Source organism: Ornithodoros turicata, chromosome 1 (assembly GCF_037126465.1).
Source record: "Ornithodoros turicata isolate Travis chromosome 1, ASM3712646v1, whole genome shotgun sequence".
Classification (NCBI taxonomy): Eukaryota; Metazoa; Arthropoda; class Arachnida; order Ixodida; family Argasidae; genus Ornithodoros; species Ornithodoros turicata.
The window spans coordinates 51,982,856-52,002,533 of NC_088201.1; the positions used below are offsets into that span (position 1 = coordinate 51,982,856).

Sequence of the window (19,678 nt, forward strand, 5' to 3'; positions counted from 1 at the left end):
CAAAACTGCATTGTATGCGGACGACAGTGCGTCTAAAACGAAACAAGTTGGCTTACGTGAACACTGTGGAAAGCAGCTGTTCTGAGGCTGGAACACACAAACAGACAAACAATGAAACACAACACAAGCCTCAATGTCTTAGAACATGAACAATAGAACTGCTGGCTACGTGTCGGCTACGTAGCCATCAGAAGTGTTGTATTTTCCACGACCTACTACACTCTAAATCGTTTCACACCTTTAAAGGTGTAAAATAGGTGTATTAACAAAGATCACACCCCTTTCACACCCTAAAACTTTGTTTTGGAAGTTCCTGAGGGTGTAACAATGGTGTACTATACCCTCAGGTGAAATATGGTGATAAGTGTGTCGCCTGGGTGTAAGAAGGCAGTATGTTTATTTGAGTTCACATGAACACAAGTAAATATATACAACAACAGAGAACGGGAATTTACATTACAAAAGTGCATGGCGTGGATTTACAATACGTCTACCACCTAGTAATGTATGCAGATTTAGAAGATGGTCATGGTCATATCACGGTCATGAATGTAACTCTGAATTGCTTCTGGGGCATGTTGAAGCAGTATCTGCTTGGAACCATCAGCAGATGTGGCATTTCTGATGAAGAGCTGCGACCACACATACATTTGATAAAATTGATGTCTTCTTGCAAATGAAAGGGTTATGTTCTTAAATTGTCGAGTTTTTCTAGCAACATCTTTAAAATACTGGTGTTTCCCTTCGAAACGCATACACCATACAGCTAGGAGAGGACCAAACATCCTGATGAGTCGCCGATAATGAACAATGTAATGCATTTTACAGGGGTTAGGTATTTGTGGGAACAACACTGCACAGCCTTGAAGAAACGAATAAATGCAACGTTCTAAGTAATGAAGATGCATATGGGGGAGGTGCCTGCTCATGAGAAGGTCTACAATTTCACGAAAAGCTATACACAGCTGCCATGCTTCATTGCCATGCACAGCTGCCACGCCATACATGATTTTCTGTATGTCGGCTGTGCATGTTTACACACATATTTAATCACATTGATGTACATACATATATGGACCTCAATGTGATTATATGCAATATGCTGGTAATTGTGAATACACAGTTACCAGCATATTGCCACGAACCCAGCAGTTCTATTCGGCGTTACAACCTCTACACCCCAACTGCCACGAGGGTGTTAAAATACACCTTAAAAGGTGTGCGCCATGAACATTTTGATTTACACCCTTTAAGGTGTAAAGCGATTTAGAGTGTACTATACTAGAGACCTGGACATCCGCAAAGCTCCCAGCACCGGGGTAGTAGTTCTGGCAATCGCCGCTTGGCTATGGGATTTGGCGCTAGCTCGCACTATTCGTTACCACGTGACTTGCTGAAACCGCAGCGATGCATGGTGGGCTGTGTTGACAACGACGAAGCAGTAAGAGAGAGAATAGCGCGTGCTTAGTAACAGCTTGGTAGCACGAAAGAAGGTGGCAAGGTTGACAGTGGCATTCCCTCTCCCCAATAATGCTATGTGGCGCTTGCAGTGGCCACTACCGTAACTATCCCATGACCCAGCTCTCCCATAGGCGATTGCCAGTTGTCCAGGTCTCTAGTATAGAGTAGGTCGTGGTATTTTCCAACTGTTTAATTGACATTACATCAGAGTACATAGGATATAAGTAGTTTCCATTACGGGAGTCTGTGCGCGACTGACGCGTTGAGCGCGTGTTACACTGTGTTGCGCAATATCCCACAGTTGCCAGGGGCGATCGTTTATCTGCCGATATCAGCCGAACACGACATCACCTCCCCGCCAAATTCTTTAGTCCAGTCCCACAATAAGCCTTTCCGGAGGTCTTCTTTTTCGTTGGGGACGGGGCGTCTTTGCGACTTGTGCATTTCCATTTCCTAGATCAGGGACTGCTGTATTCGGAGCGTGCACATTCTCAGGAGTTGTGTGCAACCCGCTCGGAGGAGTAACTTCTGCTTCTGGTTGGTGTGGTCGATCCGCTACCATGGGCTCTGGAGCAACAGAGTCATTTGAAGGTGGTCTGCAGTTTTCTTCTCGGGCGTCTTGGCGTTCGCAGGTACCCGGTTTCAGCTGGTGGATGTGCCGGCGCCAAATTTTGTCACCAACCTTTACTTCATAGGACAATGGTCCGTGGCGTCTGAGGACAAGACCAGTGGTCCACTTATCAGTTCCTCTGTAGTCACGAACAGAAACATGTTGTCCCAGTTCAAAGTAATGTTCTCTTCCATGGTTTCGCTCGCATAATTTATCTTGCTTGTCTCGTATACTGTATTGAACACTTGTCCTGATAAGTGACAGGCGGGTGCGAATTTCGCGTCCCAGGAAGAGTTTAGATGGAGTTTCTCCAGTTGTGTGGGGGCAAGTGCGATATGCAATAAGGAACTTTGCGAGATTCTCGTGGATACTCCCTTCCCCCTGCATAGATTTCAGGCTTGATTCGAGTGTCTGGACAAACGCTGAGATGTCACGATCGATGTTTGGCCACCATACGTAGGATCGTGCCAAAGCTTTCATTTTAACGATTACCATGTGACCACGGTGAAGCTCGTGAAGAATTGACTCTACGAGTTTCGCGGGAATGACGATGCGAGTGCCCCATGTCAGAACTCCTTGTTGCACAGATAGTTCATCTTTGCGTCGGATGTAAGGCACAAGATCTTCGTCCGAGTTAGAACTGTCCCAGCTATTCATGACATTCCAATATATCTTGGACAGAATAACATTTCGTCGGGTTGCGTCTCGCAGTTGTGAATGAGTAACAGGAAGTTGCTCAAATTGGCTTAAATGGTAAAGCTCAGCTTCATATGGGCCCTCCGGTGGAACATCCGGTAGAGGTAACCGTGACAAACTGTCTGCATTGCCGTTGTCTTCTGACCTCTTATACACTATGTCGTAGTCCATGCCGGAGAGAAAGAGAAAGAGAGCATAGCGCTGGAGACGTGCTGCTTGCATTGCAGGTATACCCTTCATTGGCGAGAAGATCTGCGTCAACGGTTGATGGTCCGTTATAAGTCTGAAATGTCTGCCATATAAATAAGCGTAGAACTTCTGTACTCCCCAGACAATGGCCAGGACCTCTTTGTCAATTTGTGAGTAGTTCTTTTCTGCCGTTTTAAGGGTTCGCGAGGAAAATGCGATTGGCCTTTCCGTCCCATCAGGCATTTTGTGAGAAAGAACTACGCCGAGACCATGTGGTCCGGCACCACAAGCGAGACGGAGTGGTAGCTGTGGATTGTAGTGCACAAGGACTGTGTCAGACGCAATAATTCCGTTAGCTTTTTGGAAGGCTACTTTGCAGTCTTTTGTCCACTTCCATACTGCAGATTTTTCCAAAAGTGCGTGCAAATGTCGCAAAGGGTTTGCGCTGTCGGGAATAAATTTTCCGTAGTAGTTGATTAGCCCAAGAAAGGAACGCAGCTGGCTGACGTTTTGCGGTGCTGGAGCTTCAAGTACAGCACGGATCTTGTCTTGGGTCTTGTGTAAACCTTCGCTGCTGATCTTGTATCCGCAGTACACAATGCTGTACTGGAAGAAGGAGCACTTCTGCAGGTTTGCTTTTAGTCCAAACGATTCCAGACGCTTGAGGACTTCCGAAAGATTTTCGAGATGATCATCTTCAGTAGTACCACTCACTAATATGTCGTCTTGCGTTGCATGTGTCATAGGAACACCCTGTAGAACTTGTTCGATGGTGCGCTGCCAGATCGCAGGTGCGGGAGCAATACCAAACACCATCCTGTTATACCGGAAGAGTTCCTTTTCTGTATTGATAGTTTGCAAATGCTTGGACCTCTCATGCACTTCCATCTGAAGGAATGCTTGCCGGAGGTCAATTTTTGTATATTTCTGACCACCAGATAATCTCGCGAAAATGTCTTCAACCACTGGTAGAGGATACTGATCTACGACTAAGTGTTGATTGATGGTCCTCTTGAAATCTCCACATATCCTGACTGTCCCATTGGGCTTTACCACATGAACTATGGGAGTAGCCCATTCACTGACATTGACTTCGGTCAGAATACCTTCCGATTCTAGTCGGTCCAATTCGGCAAAGACTTTTTCCTTGAGTGCGTATGGAACTTGACGAGCACGAAGGAACATGGGCTGAACATTTTCCTTCAGATTTAAGGTTGCCTTGATTCCATTCAACTTCCCGATGGAGTCTTCAAATACGACCTTGTGAGTTTCTAGAATCTGGTTCAGCTTATTTTTGACTTCTTCTTGAGAAGCTTTCATTGCAGTCGACGTCTTGAAGATTCCATTTGTTTCTTCAAGCAACTTGAATTCTTGAATCCATTCTCGGACAAACAGTGCTGGTGCTGGGGTTCTTGCAACATAGAGTTGGAGCCTTGAACATTTCTCTAGAAATTTTACTTGAACTGTGGTTACGCCATCACGTAAGAAGCATTCACTCGTCACAGTTCGAAATTTCATGGAGGTAGGTTCCAGTGGAATGTGGCTGAAATGCTTCGAGTAGACAACTTAGGGTACATTAGTATACTTTGACCCTGTGTCCATTTCCATTGGAATTACATGACCCTAAATTTCTGGTTTGCACCAAATGGGCTCACATCCACCACCAGTGACGTGCACAAGTAGATCTGAATCAACATCCTGGCGAATGGTTCCAACATTTTCAGCCTTTGAAGGATTTGTAGTGTCCTTCTTTTTAGTTTGTTTCGTTTTAGCTTCAGTGGACGACTTGTTTGCTGCAAGATTTCTGCAGATGGGACGTATGTGATCCTTCTTGTTACAGTGGAGGCATACAGCGTCGAGGTATCGGCATTTCCAAGGAACATGACCCTTCTTGTTGCAGCGGAAGCACCTCTTTTCCTCGTCTCGAACTTTCGAAACACTAGACGTGGCTCCGTTTATGCTTTCTTTCTTGGTATGTTGTTCCTCCACACCTTTGGCTGCGAGCTCACATGACACCACTTCTTGAAGCGCCTTTGTCAAGGTCAAATCCTTCATGGTGAGCATGCGCTGTTGAACAGAGGTGTTTCGCAGGCCATAGACAAATTTGTTTCTAAGGGCTTCATCAAGGAAAGTGCGAAAATTGCAATGTTCGGTGATTTTAGGTAACTCAGCCAAAAACCCACTTGTTGATTCGGACTGTCCCTGAACACGATTGTAGAAACGATGCCGCTCTGACATTTCCAACGGCGTCGGAGAGAAATAGTCCGTGAGGTACTTTTTGATCTCGTTAAACTTTAACTCCGAAGGCTTCTTTGGGCATGTCAATTTGCGGAGAGTGTTATATGTTTTCGCTCCCATGGTGGTTATAAGCGCTGCCACTTTCTTGTCTTCTTGAAGGTTGTTGAGGACAAAATACTCCTCTACACGTTCAACGTACGAGGTCCAGCTCTCGACGTTTTCATCGAAGGCATCAAGTCTTCCCACAAGGGGTGCACTCATAGTAGCAAATTCCTGTACTCACAGTTGGGAGATCGATGATTCTACGTCATAAGGCACACGCGATCAGTCGATGATTCCATCGATGTGGGAGATCCCATCGGTGTGAGACATCCCATCCTCTTCGCCATTTGTTCTATTCTCCAACTGTTTAATTGACATTACATCAGAGTACATAGGATATAAGTAGTTTCCATTACGGGAGTCTGTGCGTTACTGACGCGTTGAGCGCGTGTTACACTGTGTGGCGCAATATCCCACAGTTGCCAGGGGCGATCGTTTATCTGCCGATATCAGCCGAACACGACCAGGAGCGGCTAGATCGCTGTTGCTTGGCGAATTCGGCATTATTTCCCACCAGACGTCGCACCGAGCCATTTTCCGCAATTTTATTGGCAAATAAAAAAATATTAAGCGTTCACCGTCACCTCAATAGCTTCTATGTGCTGGGTTTACAAGCAACAAGCTGTTAATCTACGCCGTCAACATAAACTGCATGTCTGCTGCATTATACGGTACCTTTAATTGTGAAAGAGAAGTTCGGTGCAATGGCAACATCTGCTACTTTGGGGGCGCTGGTGCCGTTGCCGCCTTCAGAAAAGAGATTGAGTGAACATAACTGGAGGAAACGACCCCGGAAATAACGGCCTATAGAGTGGTCATTTTTGTCGCTCCGCCAAAACAGCGCTTTCTTCCTTGCCCCTAAATGCGCGGGGAGAAGAAGGGCTGCCACAGGTACTCCCTTCTGCGGAGAAGGTTTAACTTGCAGAAACACAAGAAATAAGTTCGCTTTTGACATAAAATTTAGGTTTTTGCAATCGTTCATGCGACAGACACCTCCTAACAAACTTCATGTAACGTTTTGGCGTTACAGTTTCGTGTCGTGTTAAATTAATTACAGCGATATAATCCTTTTAACTTTTAATGAATTCGTTAATTGCCTAAGTTGGTCAATAAAAATAACTACACTGAATTATAAGTCACCAAAGTCAATCCGACACCCAAAACGATAGCGCCCCATTTTTTTTTTTTTTTTTGTCATCTCACCGACTCCTGTTCACCGTGTTATGTAGGAGGCTTGCATTTTACCGGATCGGATACTGTGTGCCTATGCTCCAAATGCGGCGTCGTGGCGAATATTGAGGACGTACTAATTGAATGTGCGCAACGGAGAGGCGGCAACTCGGTGCTCCGTTGAATGCGCTACAAGACACATTCAACCTGTCTGCAATTATTGCAACACCGCCGATATCTTCTAATGTTTTAGAGTTCCTAGTGTCTACCGGTTTGCTCCAGACGCTGTAATATCATACTCTGTATCCCAATGACAATCGGTGCTTGTTTCGTGTTTTTTTTTTTTTTTTTCGTCATCTTCCTTTTGATCGACGTAGCACAGCCCCAGTGGAGGACAGCTCAATTATGTCTAAAACTTCCTGTACATAGCTCATTTAACTTCAATCCCAGATCTCACATCTAATGTTTCGCGTGTGTGTATGCTCTCCAACGGTGAATCATCCCATGTCATAGTCACGATTTATTTGTTGTTATTTTTGCATTTTACCAGAGTTTTTATATCTGCCTCCATCGTTGCACTTTGTTTCTTAATGATAGTGTACATTTAGTGTAGTATTTAACTTTCATGCGTCTCTCGAGCGCTCTATTTGTCACGTGCCCGTGTGGTGGCTACTCGGGGATTATGGTCTGGGCTGGCTTCGCAGGGAACAGTGCCGACATTTGCCCAAGAAACATAAGCGAAAACACACAGACAGAACAGTCCGCATAGGAAGAGCACGGGTCCAGTCTTCGGCTTGGAAGATAGCTATCTTTGTCAATAACCAGTGAGTGGCTGTAAGCCATATATGGCACAGATTATCCTCGCAAACAGTGGATTTTTTAAAAAGAATATGGAAATGCCTTTACAATTACAACAATTGGAGATATATTCTCGGTAAGTGGGCCACCTTATGGCCGCATAGTTACTTCCTGAGGCGTTGTCTTAATTAATTTTGGTTAATGGACTTTGTAATTAATTATTCGGGGTCACCGCTGTCGTTGTAGATGGAAATTAACCTAATTCTTAAAAAATAAATGAAAAATAGGAGTCCGGCGAAATGACAAATATTTTCCTTTTGGTGCGCTGATGCTGTTCCGAGGGAAAATGATTGAGAAAACACATTGGGGACGCCCTGCTTATGTACAGTCAATCCTTGACTTACGAACACTCGCTTTACGAATGTCCTCCTTTTATGAACAGCACCTCGTGGGACGGGACATGTATTGTCCTTACATTTCTCCCTCGTGTTTTGTTTTTTAACCCTCGAAATTCGAACAGCGCACGTATTTTGGGGGACGATCCTGAAATACTGGAGGGTTTTTGAAGTCGGCCACTGAACGGAGTAAGCTATCCCGGCCAAATGTCAACAAAGTACCACGGGTCTGCCGATGACTGAGAGCAAACTCACCAGGGGGACTCAGGTTTCTGGGACAAGAACGGGTAAACGGCTGTCCTTCCGGACTCTGAAATGGACATATCGGGCGGGGCAAAGCGAAAGCGATTGGCGTTCTGTTGAAGATGTGAGCGACGAGAGGAGAGGTGACAAAGGTAGAAACGTGAAGTGCAAGTTCACATTGAGCAAGATGGTTCGTGTATTTTAAAAATGGGGATTTTAACGCGTTCCATAACGTCCTCCTTTCTAATACTCACCATATATTCCATTTATTCAAAACCTCGGCTTGCGAATACCCCGATTTATGAATGATTTCTCAGAAATTTTGGCCATTCATATTTCGACAATTTACTGCATAGTGTAGTCTTTTTCGAGTCATGCATTGTAGAGTTGGAAGCAGAACAACACTCCGCCTTCGCACCTTGCCCATGCCCCTGCCTGTGCAGACAACATGTAATCACTATCCCACCCACATTGCCAGTCCAGTAATATAAACAAAGATGCGAGAAAGACGCTACCAGTTTCTGAGCAAGGAAACTGTGGATCGGATTCTATTTCATACGGATTGCATAAGTATAGTTGATGTGTGTCCGGTAGCGCTCCTGTGCTCGTCGTTCATTGAACTGTATTCTGAAGAACTTTAGGATGCTCCATCATATTCCTACACAGCATGTGAAACGAAATTGCTACTGGGACATTGACGGAGCTTGTAGCGTTTGAACAAACCCTTGCAAACCCTTATTATCGAACCAGCATGGAATGCGAGCCAAGCGTGAAGGAAATGTGATGTGGCAAGTTATGAGTTGCGCTTCGCCACGCAAGAAAGCAATCGATGGTGTAATTGGGCTGCATATAATTGCAGAGCCTGGGACCATTCCCAAGATAGATGAAGTTATTTGTCATATTGTATTTGGCATTTGGCATTCGTGAGTGTCCTCCTGTGACTTTTGAAACACCTATTTCGGTTAATCGAGCGATCTTAAATAGTACGGTATAGGTTTATGCTATGTGGACATATTTGGAAAGGCGAAGAACGAGCCGTTCAAAAAATGAAACTTTTGAATGGATCGTGAAGTTCGTGCGCCACTCGCTGTTGAATATTTTGATGGCAAAATTCCGTGCTATCCCTGCTACGTTTCTGTCTTCCTTCTTTTTACGATGTTGCTTCATATAAACCTGTTTCTTGACGTCATCACTTGAATAACGAAACAAAGATGAATATGAAAAATGCGCAAAGAAAAACACCTAAATGATGAATGATGACGTCATAGGGTGGTTCCTCGCCGATAGGCTGCGAGACCCTTACCCCGTTGCATGTTGCTTGATATAATTACCACACACTAGATGTTGATGTTGATGTTGACGAAAAAATATTAATAGGGAGAGATTGAATTCGTCACACGACAAATTCGGCTCCTCCCATAAACAGTAAAACCCGCCGTTTTCGTGATAACTATCGGCGGGGGGGTTATGTTTAATGCTGAAAGAAACAAAACTAGGGGAAACGTTAGCCATGATGTAGGCTTGCTATTCCCAAATACAAACACAAACAAACAAGAGGAAGATGAAGCAGCAGAGGCACAGAAGATTATGAAGAAGTACAGGAAAAGACAGTTCCTTCACTAGTCGTTGTGCAGACAGTCATACAGGGGGTAGCAGAGAGTGCCCAGGAGTTTAGATTCCCGAAGGAATCGTGTCTGCGCAGACGTGACTTCAGCGTGCTGAGTAGGGCCAAGTAGCACCGCGAGGGAAAGCTCTCGGTAGCCTAGATGAGCGAGACGGCGCGGGAGACTGGACCGGCGATCTTCGTACTGCTGGCATGCAAGGGGTATGTGTTGCACGTCAGCTTCCACATGACACGTGAGGTAAGGAGGTGATGGAAGTTGGCTCATATTAAACAGGAGAAGTGGAGTTCGTGCCACATTCAGCCGCAGCCGATGTAGCAACGACTCCTCGATGCGCGGGATGCGGCCAGGAACAGCATGTGTCATTAGCGGGTCAATGGATTTAAGGCAGGCATTGGTGCGTATAGCTTCTTGCTGAAAGAGCTGCGTGCAGTTGGCAGTACGGCGGCGGATTTTCAGCTGGCACATGGAGAACGTAAGGGCAAGGGCAGTTGGTTGCTCAGTGTCGTGGGGTTGCCGAGCAAGAGCGTCAGCACGATCATTGCCAGAAAGTCCGACATGGCTTGGAATCCATTGGAACACCACGCCGTGTCCCAGGGATACAAGTTCGGAGTGCAGGGCGATGATCGCGGTGTAGGTATCACTGATGACTGCAGCAGAGTAAGAGGCCAACGCCACTGATGACATAAGAGGGTGTTTGAATTTGTGTTCAACCCCATCATCTGGGATGTAAAAGGCAGCAGACGACCCAACTAGAAAGAGTGAAGCATCAGTGTATACTTGGGTTCGATGCCATGGTGGCTATGGATGTGGTGCAAGGTCGGTCAGTTGGCAGGCCACAACTGTTGGCACAGCATTCTTTTTCCTAAGACCCGGAATGGACGTTTGTACTGTGGGGTAGTGAAGTGTCCACATTGGCCATAACTATCGGCCAAAGGCCAAATCACCGGTTAACGTAGCGCGCAGTGAATCACACGATCCTAATAGATTTGACTCCAACGCACAGCTCTCAATAGATGTCACAAGTGCTGACAAGGCAGCATCCCTCTTGTCAGGTGGCCATGGGCCCAGCACTTTTACAGGTCAAAGTTGCGCTTGTCCAGTCGGTCGAGAGCAGATTTCACGGTAGACCTTTTGAGGTGTGTATCTGGAACAGTGCACTACAACGTGCTCAGTGTCCTCCACGGCTGCACAAAGTGTACAGTTCGCTGAATCAGCCTTCCCAATTTTATGGAGGAATTGCCGCCCGTATGGCACGTTCAGACGGAACCTGTGTAAGAGCGTCTGGATAGACCGAGGTAACGTGGACGGAACTCTAAATTTCACGCGAATGTAGTAAGGCAACGGCGTAGAGTTCGTCCAGCAGTGCTGTGGCTTTTAGAAAGGTCGTAAAGTCATCGAAGAACCAGGTGATGCATGGTGTGTGGAATTTCGCCAAAGCACAAGAATCTTGGGTATGCCGTATGGTCTAGTATCGATGGCTTCTAGTTTACACATAAGGGTGTATCGTTCCCTTTGCAGACCATGAGGATGTGCTCAATACATTGGTAGCTGGGACAGTGCAGGTTGTGCACAGCATTGAGCTGCTGGGCCCGAACATATATACCGAAACAAAGGGATAGAAGCAACGTTCAGCCGCAGTCGACGCACGAGGGGCGTGGAGTGAGGGCGAAGGCTGCTTGGCATGCTGAAGGACAGTGAGGGTTCCACCGCGTAGAGCACGATGGCCACTCTGTGATGTCATGACACTACTGTGAGCGGCCAGGGTTAATACCATGGTTGAAAGCTGGGATCGACTATCGCGTTTTGAGAGCATGATTGGCACGACTTTAGAATTGCGGCGGGCAGCTGCAGCCGTCGAGTTCGCTTATTCGTTGCCTCGTATTCCGATGCTGCCAGGGATTCACAGCAGAGCAGGCCTGTCCCCTCTCTTCTAGTATTTTGTGCACCTTTAGAATCCTCACAACCACTGGTGCCAAAGGTCTTCTGATAGACTGCAGTGTTGCTTTGGAGTCGGTGTATATACCACCCAGTAACGGGGTTTGTATTCAAGCACTGTCTTCAGGACGTATAGCGGTATAGGCCTATATGGCATATATCTCCGCATAGGTTGACGAGGAGCGCTGTTCGCTGCTATAACAGAGGTTGCAGATGATCCATCACTGACGGAATTCCATCTATGAATACCAGGGTATATTTTCTACATGTTGTGTCCACTACTGCCAGCGTGCTTTCTCTGCGAACGGGAACTGGCGTTTCATTTTTCTGAAGCCAGAAATATGTGCTGAAATGGATGGCCCTAATCGTCCCCGATGAGACACCAGGGGCTGATGGTACCACTATCAATAAAAATGCGCTAGTTAACACTGGCAAGCGGTCTCCGATAATGGTTTGATGTTTCATGACATGTGCCGTAAAATAAAGCGTAAAATAAATAAAGCTATAAAAGTGTGAAACAACCGCTTATTGGGGCAATAACAGCTACGCTACCCTATTTAGAACCATCCATGTTTACTCTCATTCTTGCAGTCAGCCCAGTGCGACACGAACATGAAATACATGCGCCATGTTAAAGGCACATTACTTTTTTATACCTGTTACACGCAGCTGAAAATTTCGCATGTACAACTGAACGGACATGAACTTTATTATGCCAGCCCACGGAGCAAGGGTTGCGTCGGATGGTACATGCAGCGGAGCTCCTCATCCCATTGCCTTGGCCTTGGGTGATACTAAGTGGACTGGACCATCTGGTCTGAAGAAGCTGTTGGTGCAAGAAACTGGAGTACAAAATGCGGCTGTTGTGTACGTGTTAACAATGTGAAAAGGCGGATAGCTACGAAATTACATACAAGTAAAAATGAATGAGATGCGGGAGAGGAAGAATAGAAAAAGTAACAAATAGACGAACTGTTTAACAACTGTAATGCTATTTATGCAACAACCGGGATGTCTACGCTGCGTCGAAAGCTTCTTTTTCGGGACACGTCTTGTCCGCCGCGTGCGTGTGTGTCTGTGAAAGCAGGGGGGGGGGGGGGTGAGAGGGACGGGTCTGGTGGCTGTCATTAGATCAAGACATCACATGACGCCATGATGGCAACATTTAAAGGGCTGGCAAATCCTGGTGTCGTCTTTGTCCTGAACAAGGTACCCTTCGTTGCATTGCATACTTCTTCTTAACTTCATCCTGCACTTACTCGAATAGTAGGTTATCCCTTTAATAAATTGTTTTTGTTACTTTTCCTACGACTGTTGTCTCGGTCTCATTTCTGTTATGTGTGCACCCAATCCTAAGTTCACTCATCCGTAACGGACCTCATTAGTCATCCGATTTGTTTTCCTGGAACCTGACTTGGTCTCATTCGTTTCTCTCTCTCTCTCTCTTTTAACGGTTTATTAGAAATTAACAAAATAGTTTGCAACGATATGCCCGAACCAGTATCATTCTTATTCGCTTATTCGGAAAGGTGTCAGCTGCTGTACGCTCTTGCCACTTGCTGCCGCTGACATTGACCCATGGTCATCGTAATCATCCACCTAACCTTCGCTATGTCGGGCTAGCCCGCCTTCCTTCCGCCTTCCTTCTAGCCCGCCATACCTTCGCGTTCCTCTTCATACTCCTGTTTACATCGAGGCCCTTCTGTACGAATGGATTCAGTTACCACGTTACTGTTACCAACAAGCTAATGCCCCTGCATGTGACGTTGTTCTAGTGTCTCTTTTCTTTTTTCTTTCCTTTTCCTTCGTTTTCTTTTCCGTTTTTTTAAATAGCAAGCCGGCTCTTTGCCTGGCTAACTTTTTTTTTGTCTTAATAAATATATACGCTCGTGCCAAGCCAGAAAAGTACATAAGGAACGTAAAGCTGAAGCTCAGTACAACACCGTGATATTCGGATGTAGTATTTTTCCTAACACCTGGCCCTTTCCAAAATAATTTGAAGTTTTCATCTAATCACTCAAAGAACGGTAAAAATGTACACAATGAGTACACAATCTTCAGTGGCTCATCTCATAGAGTCAACAATACAAAAAATCGGCTGCTGGTTATCGATGCCCATACATATATACATATTTATGTGCTGGTTATCCTTATGGTCTCACCTCGCCTAGCTGTTCTTTCTTTTCTAGCCATGAAACTGCGCAGCACGCTTTTCGTGAGTGTCTCGTTCCCGACGTTTTGTGGCACAGAGTTGAGGAGCTGTATGGGGTTCCACAGATTCGCTGGAGCACCATTCAAACGCTGCTTCAACCCCCCGTTCCAATCCGGGATAGACGGCAGTTCACTCTCTTAGCCGTAGAGATAAGCTACCAAGTGTGGATTGCGCGCTGCATAGCGGTACACGGCGGTCGCGTTCGGGGGCCGACACACGTTCTAAGCCTCGTTCGAGCGGGTGTTCGCAGAGTTTTACACAGAGAGAGAGCAGTCCTTGGTGCTGTGGAGTTCGGAAGACGCTGGCTAACTTCGTCTGTGCTATTCGAAGAAACGCATGGAAGGTACGTTGTCCACTATTAAGCATTACTTTCCTTCGTGCCGTTATCCCGTACGCAACTTTCCGCAGTCTTGGTCTGTTGCATGGCGACGACAAGCACGAACAGCAATCCTTAACGTGACGTGATTTCACAAGCAGGAGTTGGTATTGCACTAGTTCTAGTTTTAGTCCTAGCTTGTTCAGATAGTTATATGGGAGCCAGTCCTTTGACTGGTCTTCCGCCTCGATGCCAATACACGCGCTGGACCCCAAACAAGATCATATGGTACAACAGAAGGTGAAACACCCTGTATAAACGACAGATGTATGAGGCCGGTTGGTACATAGCTGGCACGTAGCGACAAGGAACAAGGACAACCCGACCTGTCCTGTCTTTGTCCTTGTTCCTTGTCGCATGCGAAACCTGAGTAAAGGCAGCGTTCGAGGTGTTAGAGGGTCGCGTGGAACGTGTTATCCTCCCGTCAAGGTGAGGGTCCCATCAACTGAAAACCCTGGTGCCAAGCCAGTAAAGGACATAACGAACGTAAAGCTGAAGCTCAGTACAACACCGTGATATTCGTATGTAGTATTTTTCTATACAACTAGCCCTCTCCAAAATAATTTGAAGTTTTCATCTAATCAGTCGGAACTGACGGAAGAACAGTCGGAAGAACGGTAGAGGCTCATCTCATAGAGTCAACAATACAAAAAAGAACGGTAGAGTTGGAAGCAGAAGCTACCTCCATAGGTAGCTCTTCTGCTTGATGACAATACAATGGAAGCAGAACAACACTCGGATCGGCATCATCATCGGCAGGCTGTAGCTTCGTTCCATATTTCGAGAGAGTGATTTTTGTTTTTTGGGTAGTTTTTTCTCTTTCTGTGTGCTGATTTCTTTGTGTGGTTGCCTCACTATGTGAGGTGAGCGCAGCGTGTCGTTTTTTGGCGTTTTCGCCACCTATTCCTATGGCCAGTCGGCCTTTAGTGTTTTCCGTGACACTGTCTCCGGCGGTGTCACGAGTGGACTTCCTACTTCCTCTTGTCAAGAAGGTAGGGAAAGTCGTGAAAAGCATGCGCCACATTGGTGGTGGAGCATGCGATATGATTGTGAAGACCAGGTCTGGTGCTGAGAAGCTGAAGTCCCTGGGGTCGCTCACAGTGAAGGGCAATGTGATCGAGTTGGTCTCGTTGGAGTCCAACTTGGTCACAGTTTCAGTCATCTCAGTGCCAGATGGCATCCCTGATGTGGCAGTGGAGGCCGTAGCTGGCACGTAGCTGGCACGTAGCGACAAGGAACAAGGACAACCCGACCTGTTCTGTCTTTGTCCTTGTTCCTTGTCGCATGCGAAACCTGAGTAAAGGCAGCGTTCGAGGTGTTAGAGGGTCGCGTGGAACGTGTTATCCTCCCGTCAAGGTGAGGGTCCCATCAACTGAAAACCCTGGTGCCAAGCCAGTAAAGGACATAACGAACGTAAAGCTGAAGCTCAGTACAACACCGTGATATTCGTATGTAGTATTTTTCCATACAACTAGCCCTCTCCAAAATAATTTGAAGTTTTCATCTAATCAGTCGGAACTGACGGAAGAACAGTCGGAAGAACGGTAGAGGCTCATCTCATAGAGTCAACAATACAAAAAAGAACGGTAGAGTTGGAAGCAGAAGCTACCTCCATAGGTAGCTCTTCTGCTTGATGACAATACAATGGAAGCAGAACAACACTCGGATCGGCATCATCATCGGCAGGCTGTAGCTTCGTTCCATATTTCGAGAGAGTGATTTTTGTTTTTTGGGTAGTTTTTTCTCTTTCTGTGTGCTGATTTCTTTGTGTGGTTGCCTCACTATGTGAGGTGAGCGCAGCGTGTCGTTTTTTGGCGTTTTCGCCACCTATTCCTATGGCCACTCGGCCTTTAGTGTTTTCCGTGACACTGTCTCCGGCGGTGTCACGAGTGGACTTCCTACTTCCTCTTGTCAAGAAGGTAGGGAAAGTCGTGAAAAGCATGCGCCACATTGGTGGTGGAGCATGCGATCTGATTGTGAAGACCAGGTCTGGTGCTGAGAAGCTGAAGTCCCTGGGGTCGCTCACAGTGAAGGGCAATGTGATCGAGTTGGTCTCGTTGGAGTCCAACTTGGTCACAGTTTCAGTCATCTCAGTGCCAGATGGCATCCCTGATGTGGCAGTGGAGGCCGTTCTTACTGAGTACGGTCCTGTCACCAAAGTAGCCCGCGAGACCTTCCCTCAGAAGGAGCTAGAGGGTATTGAAACGGGCAACCGGCGCGCTCTTATGGAAATGCGGACCCCAGTTCCGAACTTCATACGTGTGCGTGGTAAGAGCTTGACCGTCAACTATGACGGTTTCAAACGAGTTTGTATGCGCTGTGGCGCAGAGGGCCGCTTCAAAAAAGACTGTGCAGTCCCAGTGTGTGCTCGCTGTGGTGACTTTGGGCACGAGAGGTGCGATGCTTCGTGTAAGCGCTGTGGTGGGGACCATACTGTATCCGAATGTTTGGCTACAACATGGACATCCCGTTTTTCTGGTAGCGGTGTGCTATCAACTGTTCCCGTTGGAGTGCCTCCCGTGCAGGCGCTCGTGGACGAGAGTGCCACGGCTGAGGTGGTAGAGAGAGGCGGAAGAGCCTTTCGCTGTTAGTGCTGGCAGTGATAATGGTAGTAGAGACGCAGTTAGTGGTGATGGTGCAGATACCGACGACACCGTTGCAGGTGTATCGGCTGTTAGCGCCGTTACCAGTCCTGCTTGTGCTGTTAGTGTTGCAGCTGTAGTAGTCCGTAGCGGAGCTGTTGATGCAACAAATGCTTCTCCAGTTGAGCACACGAGTGCTGTCGTTGGTGTCGGTGTGGCAGGGTGTAACTCCCAGATTACCGAGGCTATCGGTGACGAGGATGACAGTGTTGCGCCCTCAGACTCCGAGCGCTTGGTGATTGATGAGGACCCTAAGATAGCGCACGTGAGTGATAGGGATTTTCCGGCCTCTGTCGCTAAACGTATGCGTGTTTCCTCCGACGGCTCCGAAGTGCACGATGACTCTCAAATGGACGATGAGCCCTAGTGTTCAACTCGCTGCATTTCCTTTCTTTTTAATGTCTTTGTTCAGTCTTGCAACCTTAAACGTCCGGGGGTTTAGCATGGAGGCCATGCAGGTGGAGGTTGTCGATTGGCCAAAGTTGGCGGGTGCGGACATTATCCTTCTTCAGGAGACTGTTTGCCTTTCTGGGCGTGCGATCAAGTCCCTTGAGGATTCACATGAGCTCAGAGCTTTCTTCAGTCCTCGCTCGCCACACAGGGCAGGCGTGGGTATTCTAGTGCAGTGATTTCCCCAGAAATTCATTGCTGGGGGGGGGGGGGTTATGCTTGGTCAAGGTTCCGCTTACGGAATTTTTCTGAGACACAGAAAGAATCGTGGCACAATGATGACATATCTGCACAGCTTTCCCGTTTTATTTGTACATGTTAGAACACAGTACATTAGAATACAGATTCATTATGAACGGCATTTCAACATTAAGATGCATAATGACACGACCGACAAAGAAAAAAGACTAGCAGCTTGTCTCACGAAGCTCAATGAATACCTAGCAACCAACGGTGAAAACCTTAGACGAAAAAAGCAAAATACCTCGCTTGATTGAGTTGGGCGCAAATGGTTCTTCATAATCCACATGAATAACTGAGTTCTCATTCTGAGTTCTGTTCATTGAGTTTGCGGGCCCGCACGCATTTTTGCTCGTATATGCGCGCAGTATATGCATATTGAACAGTCACTTTCAAATGATTTTAGAGAAATGCATGCTACGATCATCTGCATGGCTGTGGTCCTACAGCCCAAGTTTGACAGTACATGATGTAATTCGCTGCGCCGGACTCACTACCAGCTAGAACGTGCTGGTGGCCGAGTTGGTTGGGGTCACCTGAGAAATTTCAGGGGGGGGGGGGGGTGTTGCAAAAATTAAGGGAGGGTGTACACCCCCCTGAGGGGGGTGTAGGGAAATCCCTGTTCTAGTGTTCCCGTCATTCAGGGGTACCGCCCGATGGTTCCACGCAGACACCGAAGGTAGGGTTGTGGCGGTGGTGTTAGAGTACGGCGGTAGTGCTTTTCGGATTGTTAATGTTTACACCCCTATCCGTCGCAGTGAGCGCTCAGATTTCTTTCGCACAATTGACAATTTTTTCTATGGTAACTAAAATCTACTCTTTGCGGGCGACTTCAACTGCACGATAGACCGACAGCACGGCAGACAAGCGAATAGAGAACTTGAGCGCATAGTAAATTCTGTTGTTTGTTTGTTTGTAAGAAAAAAAAACAAGGAGAAATTGAACTCGTCTCCCGACTTGTTCTGCTACTCCTAACAAAAATTATCACCCCACCCCACCCCCAAAAACTACTTCCCAGGTCCTCTACTCTCAAGTTCGCTATTCACTGTTCAGAAGTCCACTATCCACATGTTCACTACAAGTCCACAATTAAACACTATTCACAATTATCCCAAGATCATGCACACAGGATGCTAGAAGGTTGTATCCATCCCACAGCTCTGGACAAATTTCACAAGTGCCGCCAAGGCAGCATCCCTCGTGTTCGGTGCCCAAAGTCCCAACACCTTCACTATATCGAAGACCCTGCTGTCTAGCCGATCAAGTGTAGCTTTCAGTGTAGCTCTTTGAGATGCATACCTAGTGCAGTGCATTATAATATGCTCACTATCCTCCACTGTTGCACAAACTGAACAATTCGATGAGTCGGCTCTTCCAACTTTATGAAGAAAATGACGGCCATAAGGCACATTCAAGCGACACCGGTGTAAGAACGTCTGAACAGAGCGCGGTAACGTAGACGGAACACAGAACTTCAGCTCCGGATCTATGCGATGTAGCAGCGACGAATCGCTCTGCAATTGCACCCATCGCTGTCTGCACATTTCCTGCGACAATGACCTTAATGAAGATGTAACATCTGACTTTGAGTATGTCACCGGATGTAGTGTTGAAGATAGGTGTGCTATGTCCGCTAGTTCGTCTGCTGCTTGATTCCCTCCTATACCCACATGTCCAGGAATCCACTGCAGAGTTACTTTGTGGCCGGCGACTCTACATTTGTTGTATTCATGGAGTATTTGGTGAACTGTTGGTGTCATACAGCCATTTCCCAGGAATGAAAGCATGGCTTGGAGTCCGGCTTTTGAATCGCTGTATACCACCCACTCGGCAGGTGTCTACTGTGCTACTACGTACTGCATTGCCAGCTGGATGGCCACCAATTCTGCTGTTGTTGAAGTTGTTTTGTGCGACAGTCGTGCCATTCCCTCTTTCCTGTGCAGTGGAACCACAAAAGCAGATGCTGAGCGTGATGCCGTCGTCGATCCGTCAGTGAAAATAGCAATGCTGCTACAGTGACGCTCCATCATAGATAGACAATGCTGTCTCAACACTGTCGTGGGCAAAGTGGACTTGGGGTGGTGTACTCCAGGCACGGAGATGCAAATCCGGGGTAGCTCTAGAGTCCAAGGGGGGTGCTGAGTCGCTCTTGGAGGCTGTGTTTTTGGCAAGTTGCGCTGGTAAGGAGCAATGACTTTGTAGAAGTCAGAATTTCGGCATTTCAATTTCCGTGCCATAGTAAATTCTGTTGCTTTCATTGACGCTTGGTCGCACGTCAACGGGAATGCCTATGAAT

The 19,678-nt window shown here is 46.9% G+C and overlaps 1 protein-coding gene across 1 annotated transcript; it reads right to left on the reverse strand.

Annotated features, from left to right (window-relative positions):
- Positions 1-1,828: 1,828 nt before the first annotated feature.
- LOC135391331 (uncharacterized protein K02A2.6-like) lies at positions 1,829-4,474 on the reverse strand. Its single transcript, XM_064621607.1, has one exon. It carries the CDS (start codon positions 4,472-4,474, stop codon positions 1,829-1,831), a length of 2,646 nt encoding a protein of 881 aa, XP_064477677.1.
- Positions 4,475-19,678: the final 15,204 nt, after the last annotated feature.

Excerpts from the sequence above, each read along its gene's own strand:
- LOC135391331 (XM_064621607.1), bottom strand. The coding sequence starts at position 4,474 with ATGAAATTTCGAACTGTGACGAGTGAATGCTTCTTACGTGATGGCGTA.